The sequence below is a fragment of the Petaurus breviceps genome, unplaced genomic scaffold, assembly GCF_028583685.1.
Source record: "Petaurus breviceps papuanus isolate PSGF00001 unplaced genomic scaffold, PetGlider_PUasm1.0 207, whole genome shotgun sequence".
In the NCBI taxonomy this organism is placed as follows: domain Eukaryota; kingdom Metazoa; phylum Chordata; class Mammalia; order Diprotodontia; family Petauridae; genus Petaurus; species Petaurus breviceps.
Window position 1 is genome coordinate 8,410,252 of NW_027185850.1, and position 8,005 is coordinate 8,418,256.

Genomic DNA, 8,005 nt, shown 5'->3' on the forward strand with positions numbered 1-8,005 from the left:
AGGGACTGTGCTCTATAAGCAAAGCAGAATTGAAGTAGCTCAAAAACATGTGAGATGTGCAGATTTAGAGAATCCATCCCAAATGTTCACATGGATTATGTGTGCCCGACCTGTGGCAGAGCCTTCTGATCAGCCACAACCAGATGCACTGTAACTTGACTCCAACATAGTGCTGCTATTTTGGTCCTCTTTGAGAATAAAGGGCAAGCACTGCCACCACCATTTACTGATCTGTATAATGGGCTCTTTCCTCCATTAGAATGTAAGCTTTTTGAGGAGAGGTACTGTATTGTTTGGTTTTGGTAGCCCTGGAACCTGGCATGATGCTTGGCAAACCTTAAAAAGGTTTGTGAATGGAGGAAGGAAGGAAAGAAGGCTCTCATGGCTGGAAAGATGCAGTTAGAACTTGAATCAGCCTTCAGACTGCTCATCTAATAGTCTTCCCTTTACCACTCTCTATTTCCCCATCCGACTGCACCACTCAAAACTCAGTGATTCCGGGAAATCTTTTTCACAGAAACATGCATGTATGAGGTCAGCTCTTGAGGTCAGATTTTGACGTAGCTGTGAACACTTGGGACGTGTGCCAAAATCTCAGAGAGAAGAGGGACCTCAGAAAGCACCAAGTCTGACCTATATTTAAACAAGATTGCCCTCTACAACATACGAGAAGAGTAACTGGTCATCTAGCCCCTCCTTGGAGACCTCCAGTGAAAAGGAACTCCCCAACGCAGAGGCAGCCCCTCGCCAGTATCTCCTTCCTTCTGTCATAGTTCTCTGTCCCTATCACTCTCCTCTCTTCTGCTAACGTCTTTATTTCAGAAACGAAGAGAGAAAAGTGTTGGGCTTCTTCACTTCTGTGGCTCATGTTGGGGCTTGGGTGTTTGACAACTTATGATTTCCTTCCTGTGTGCTTGTAGGGTGTCACTGACTGTAGATGCCTGGGAGTGTTAGAAACAACTTTTTGTTTGATTTAAATTGTCAGGGCAATGACCTTGCTTGGGAGAGCGATGGCTTCTACAACCCAAGAGTCTTCTTTATACTGGACTAGAATCTAGGAACCCCATTCCCTTAATTATGAAGATGAGAATTAAGAATGATTTCATAGAATGTAGAATCTGAATTAGAAGGGACCTCAGAGGTCATCTAGTCCACTAATACCTTAACAGAAATTCCCATCAACGATATATCTCACAGGCAGAAACTCAGGCTCCACTAAACTACCTCCAAATAGGGGAAACCCACTATTTCTCAGGGGAGATCATGGTGCTTTTGGATAATTAATTCTGTCTTTTCAATGAACAAAAATGCATTTTTCTCTCTCCCATCTTTCCTTTTTCCTTTATTGAAAAAAGAAAAAACAAAACAAAAATCTTTTTTAAACAAATACGTGTAATCAAGCAAAACAAATTCCCTCATTGGCTGTGTCTCGCTCCTAATCTCGAGTCCACCAGCTTGTCTCCATAAGGGTGGGTAGCATGCTCCATCATCAGCCCTCTGAACTCATCGTTGGTTATTGTATTAATCTAAGTGCATTTTAAATCGTTCAAACCTGTTTTATTTTATAGCGTTTTATTGTATCAATTGTTTTTCAGGCATTGCTCCCTTCCCCCTGCATCAGTTCATACAAGTCTTTCCAGGTTTTGGAAACATCCCCTTCATCATTTTTTTAAAGCAATTGGGGTTAAGTAACTTGCTCAAGGTTACACAGCCAGGTGTTTCTGGGTGGGTAATACGTGTCTGAGCCCGGATTCGATCCACATGTCATCCGGACACTGGAGCCAGTGTTCTTACTCGCTGTGCTACCTGGCTGCCCCCCCTTCATAATTTCTTATGGTATAATAATAATATGAGTATATTAATATACTTATTAATTACATTAATACATCGATATACCATAGTACATTAATATACCATAATTTGTTTAACCAATAGATGGGTATCCCCTCAGTTTTCAAGTCTTTGCCCATAAAAAAGTGGCTAGAAATATTTTTTGTACATATGGGTCTTTTCCCTCTTTTTTTTTTGTCTCTTTGAATAGCTCTAATTCTCAAGAAGCCTTTCCTTACACCCAGGGGTGTCCTGGTAAATATTTAACAAACAGTCAGCTTTTAAGTTTTGTATTCATTGTTAACATTTTCTTAAGTCTAGACAATCAACAAAACAGTGCATCAAGTCTTGATTTGTGTTGGCATTTCTAAGGTACACATGTTCACACTAGACATTGAACAATGGCCTCTCTAGCCAGTTAGAGTGGGATGGGTGATGGCCTCAGCACACCGCTGCATGAAACCTCATTTCCTTCTCTGGTCACTTCTACCAAAAGAGACCAGGTCTTCCCTCTGGGCCCAACAGAGCAAGCTAATTCCTTTTCTTTCCTTTTAAAAAAAATTGCTTTTTTATTATGAACTTAATAATCATCAAGAAACATGACTATTTCAATACACAAAGGACCCAAAAGAAGATTGTATATGAAGCTGTCAACTTTTTAAGTAATATGTTAAATTGAACACAGTAGTCACAAAATGGCCAACTTGCCCTAAGACAGGCACCACAAGTGGATTCTGGTCGGTAGAACAGATAGACTAGAGTGAACCTAGAATCAGAAAGTCCTGGACTCATGAGACCCGGCTGAGTTGGAGTTCCAGATTTTGAGAGGAGAAAAGGGGCTGACAGCCCTGGGAGGGATCAGAGACATGCAGAGGTTCCCCAGTGGATGTTTTAAGTGGAGAATAAAGCTAGGGGCTTTGGTGCTCTGAGATCTCTTCACTGTTTCCCTCTCCCATTCTCTAAACTCCTGAAAGGGGTGAAGCTACTGACAGTTATTGGTCCTTAAGAGTGAAGAACAGTGAAGCCTGACCTCGCCCCCCACCTTCCTCTTCCCCCATGCCCAGGAGGACTAGCATCTTTTTTACATAATTCCTCTGTTTCTTAAACTGTTATAATTTTTGATGTTTTCATAAGTAACTCTAACCAGTCATCATTTCTGTACTGTATAATTCATGTCTTTTATTTACTACACACAGGGGGGGTTTGAAATGGAAGGGGTCAGTGAATAGCTTATGGAGCACAGAACTAAACATGGCAGAAGTTTAAATCTCAGTCCAAAATGCTGGATGGTCCATGTCTCCTCCTTCATAAAATGACTTGGCAGTCATTTAGTCCAGTACATGGGCTAGGCTAAATGAGGCAGCAGAGCCTGCAGGTAGATCTTTTCCCCTCCCCAATTGCCTTTTCTAAGCAATCTATCCTGGCAACACCAAGAACTGATACCTAGTACGGACCATTAACTAAGTGAGAGTTATGCTCCTGGGGCCATCTAAGGAAGGATTGGAGAGAGAATCTGACTAGCTTGAAAAAGACAGGGCTAAAGAAGTAAAAGGAAGAATTTGTTCTATCTACTCCCCCTTTCCCTCCTAAACCACCAACCTTGCTAGATAGCACCCCACAGTGGTTACACCTATTATATCTTATCTTATTTTACTGGACCCAATGTTTTGACTCTGTCATCCAATGTGTTAGTGACTTCCAACTTTATTATCTGTGGATTTATCCCAGTCATTGATTTTTAAAAATTCAAAATAGTTCTGGGTCCACCACTGATCTCTTAGTCACCTCTCTGGAGATCCTTCCAAGATGGCATCTTTGCCATTCAACCCAATGATCCACCTGCTGGTACTATTGTCTAGCCCATATCTCACCATCTGTTCTTTTCTCTGTTCTCTCATAGGAATGAATTTTAAGTTCTTTCAATAATCTGGAGTCACTTTTAAAAAACGTACTTCCTATTTCCAAGGTTGGTCTCTCGAATTTTAGTCTAAAGAGATTACTGAAGTATTCCTAAATTTCTCTTTTTTTAAAGCAATTGGGGTTAAGTAACTTGCTCAAGGTTACACGGCCAGGTGTTTCTGGGTGGGTGCTAAGTGTCTGAGCCCGGATTCGATCCCCAGGTCATCCCGACACTGGAGCCGGTGCTCTTACTCGCTGTGCTACCTGGCCGCCCCCTAAATTTCTTGATGTCTAAACTAAAGAATATTGTGCATATCTAGGAATCACTACAGCTCTAATTTGGATGCACCTGCTAACTCTTAGGGATGCTTTCTGCATGGGGGTGGGTGGGAAAGGAGTTGATGTGTGTGGCATGTTGACCAATCATGTGGCACAGCAGAGAACCATCTCCTACAACTCAAATGCAAAAAAGTCACACTAATAATTTCCTCTACACTCCTCCCTGATCCTGTGAGTCACATTAGAAGTCAACAAAGAACAATGAGTTCATTTATAGTTAAATGGAAAACAGTGGGGAAGAAATAGAAAATAGCAGCATAGTTTATAGCTGATTACATTGGGCACCAACCCTCTTGGTATGGATCATTGAAATACGTGTCCTCTGCCCAGAGCTACGGGCACTAAAAGGGGAAAAGAGGGGCAGTGTGGTGACAGAGGAAAGAGGACTGACTGACGTCAGAGGACCTGGAATCAAATCCTCCTCCATATGCCCTGGGTGACTTTATGTCTTTGGGCCTCTGTTTCCTCGTATGTAAAATGAAGGGGTTGGATGGTTTCTGAGGTCCCTTCTGACCCCATGGGAGAGTTCCATATAAATGTGAATATGGATATAAATATATAATCACCTAAAATACTTGCTTTTAGCATCCCTGCTTTTTCTCAGGTGTGCACGAGTCGGTTGATCTCCTCTGACAGTTTGTGACTGTCCGTCTCCTTGAGGGGGCCCAGCCATGCTCCAGAGCCCAGCCCAATCGCACAGTGTCATTGGTAAGCCAGAGCACAGGCCAGGACTTCACAGAGAGGGAATGGCTCTTCCTCTGGGCCTTTGGGTAGGTTCTCCGTGACGCTGGAGAGAAGCTTTGGTCAGCATCAGTTTCTGTTTTATGCCACAGAGGACAAGCGTCATAGAAGAAGGCCTTCTAGAGCAGAGATTCAATAAAGATTCACAGCTAATGAGCATTTTATGTTGGATAGATGAAGAGAGCCTCCTGGGCAGCATACCCGATGACAGTCCTCAGCCGTTTACTCCAAGCCAGCCAACAAGTCAGCAAGCTTTTATTTGTTGTTCAGTTGTTTTCAGTCATGTTCACCTCTCCATGGTCCCATTTGGGGTTTTCTTGGCAAAGATACTGGAGGGGTTTACCATTTCCTTCTCTAGCTCATTTTACAGATGAGGAAACTGAGCTAAACAGGGGGAAGTGACTTGCCCAGGGTCACCCAGCTAGTAAGTGTCTGAGGCCAGATTTGCACTCAGGGAGATGAGTCTTCCTGATTCTAGTCCCGGCACTACCTAGCTACCCTTAAGCATTTATTAAGCACCTACTATTTTCCAGGCACTCTATTAAGTATTTACTCCTTGGGACTCTGGGCAAATCAGCTTCCGTTTCCTCATCTGTCAAAGACAAATACATACAGTTATCCCTTCTACATCATGACTTTTCCCATCGGGGTTTTGATATATTGTGGGTCGGCATGAAAAATTATATGGGAATTTTTTGCAAATTCTGCAGAAGCTGCAGACAGTATGCAAAAGCCAGCAGATGACACAATAAAAGTTTAGAAATTCAGAAATGTGTAAAGTATATGTATAGTATTGCATAATATAAACATATTTTATCTTTCAATACCATAATAGTTCAGACTTCTTCTCTGGTATGATGGGGGAGCCCAAAAAATTTATGTGGCTTTTCCAGAATCACAGGGGCACCATGCTTCTAATTCCCATGATGTGGAAGGGATAACTGTGTAATAAAAGGTATAATAGCACCTACCTCCCAGGGCTGGGTTGATAGCAAATGTTTTGTCAACCACCATAAAAGTGCTGTGTAGTTGCTAGCTGTAATGATGAGGACAATGAAGGTGGTGGTGATGATAGAAGATCCAGGTAGACGACCCATTGGTTTGGTCCATCAGCACTGACATCTTGGAGGAGATGCTACATATGGATAATGACTGGGTCCAGAATGGAATAAGACAGAGAGGATCAGAAATTGAATGGCACTTTCTATGACCCAGAGCTGCTCATCTTTCTTTTTCAAAGATGAGGTGGAAGGATGCCTTTGGAACCATCTATGAACCGTGGAACATGTTGATCTCAGAAGGTTCAGGTGACTCAGATGATCTCTTACAGGGGACCCAAAGGGAAAATGTGCCCACTGTATATAAGTTACCAGAGGCATCTGAGAAGCGGTGCAAAGGTCATCCAGATATGTGGGTTCAGAAAAGGAGGTGGGCCAGTCCCATAGCAAGGTCAGGCATAACAGATGCCTAACTCAAGTATTTCAGTAATAGCCACAGTCTAGTACAGGGGCCAGAGGATGGTGTCCACAGTTTTGGGGAGGTCCTCTGTGGAGAGATCCCAGTATGAGTTATGCTCCATGGGAAGGACTGGTGAGACCCTGCTGACATCATGCATCCCCTTCAGCATAAAAATTCCTCATCTGAATGGTACCTCTCTTTTTTTTTTATAGCTGATCTCCTACATTGGTTATTCACACATGGGAAGGAGCTGTTCTCAATGCAAAGAAGAACAAGGCTCAGGAGTAAAAGGACCTCCTTCACCTCTCTGCTCCTAATCACCATTCGGCATTTTCTGTCCCGATCATCTGGAGGATGACCCAGAACCCTGCAAAACATCAAGAGAAAAACCAGGCTTCCAGCCAGGCAGTAACTTCAAAAAAATTCATTTGGGGTGGTTGACTCCGAATGAGACAAAACCTCTCCTATTGAGTGGGGAAAATCCTATGGAAATGGCCCCCCAAACCTCTGTGGAAAATAAGGGCGGACATCTGGGGACTCCTCCTTCCCCATGGCACTCAAGCAGGAGACCAGATCATCAGGCAGCAGTGTCTGTCCTGCAAGACTCTCACTGGATGATTGCTTTTCCAAGATCACCATGGCTTCCATTTCAGTCTCCTTTGGCCCTTCTGCTGAACCACTGTGGTCAAAGATGAGGCCTCTTTCTTCTAGGGAGAAAAGGTTTCTCCCAGCATTGATGCTGGAGCTGGAGAAAACTGGGCTCGGACAGTTTCTGATCACCACATTCTTGCCCAGGCCCAAAGAATTAACTTGAGATTCATAGGCTGAGACTCTCCGGTCACTGATCTCACAGGGAGGGTTCTCCACAGGGCGCAAACTGGAAATCTGTGGTTTGTAGCCAGTGTTGGGATCAGGGAGATAAGTGATGGTCATATCCACAAGCGGTGAGGTTTGCGAGTGCTCCCCGATTGCTTCTAACTCTGTTGTGTTTTCCATTTGGGAGTGCAGGGGTTGGAATTCTTTGTGGAGATAGGTTTCCTCTATCTTTGTGATTATTGGATCCGGGTCGAGGAATGACACACTGGAATTATTCATGATAAATTCACTTATGTCCTAGAAGAGGAAAAAAAGAGGCATCATTTCCCCCGAAGCAACCCAAGAAGTCCAAAACAGATGGCTGAACAGGAGAGCAGAACTGTCTCCATTCAGCTTTCTTTTGGCCTCTCTTTTCCTTTCTCCTTCCTTTTCCTCATCTTATTTCCCTTCCTCACTTCTTGCTTTTGTTATCTAATAGACTGGATATTAATCAACACTTCTGTTATATATATAACATATATAGTGTATACATATATGAACACACACATTATATACACACATATGTATATAGGGAATCCCCAAAAGCCTTAGTGCATGCAGTTTCAAGCTCTAAAAGTTTTAAAATACACTTTTGGGTCACCCTATTAAATGCATAGCCAGGCAACTTTAGAACAAAATCATGAATTATGACTAAAGCATTTTGTTACATCGTGGTTAGGTTTAGTAATAATATGAAATGAAATAGGAAGGAGCTTGGCAGAGGGCAGGGGTCAGTCAGCAGTCTCTGGCCTAGGAGCCAAACCTGGCCAGGATCTGTTTTTGCCCAGCCGGTGAGCTCTTCCTATCACTACTGTGGGTGGTCCTTCGGCCACTCCTGGTACAGGATGAGTCCTGGAAATCAAAAGAGACCTAGGTGGGGCGG

At 43.2% G+C, this 8,005-nt stretch overlaps 1 protein-coding gene across 1 annotated transcript in view; it reads right to left on the reverse strand.

The window, feature by feature from the left end:
- Positions 1 to 2,855: 2,855 nt before the first annotated feature.
- Positions 2,856 to 8,005, reverse strand: part of LOC138164739 (interleukin-23 receptor-like) — a 67,183-nt gene continuing 62,033 nt past the window's right edge. The window contains exon 9 of the mRNA XM_069092708.1: positions 2,856 to 7,380. Coding sequence (XP_068948809.1) covers positions 6,751 to 7,380 — 630 coding nt within the window. The 3' untranslated portion in view covers positions 2,856 to 6,750. The remainder of the gene's footprint in view (positions 7,381 to 8,005) is intronic.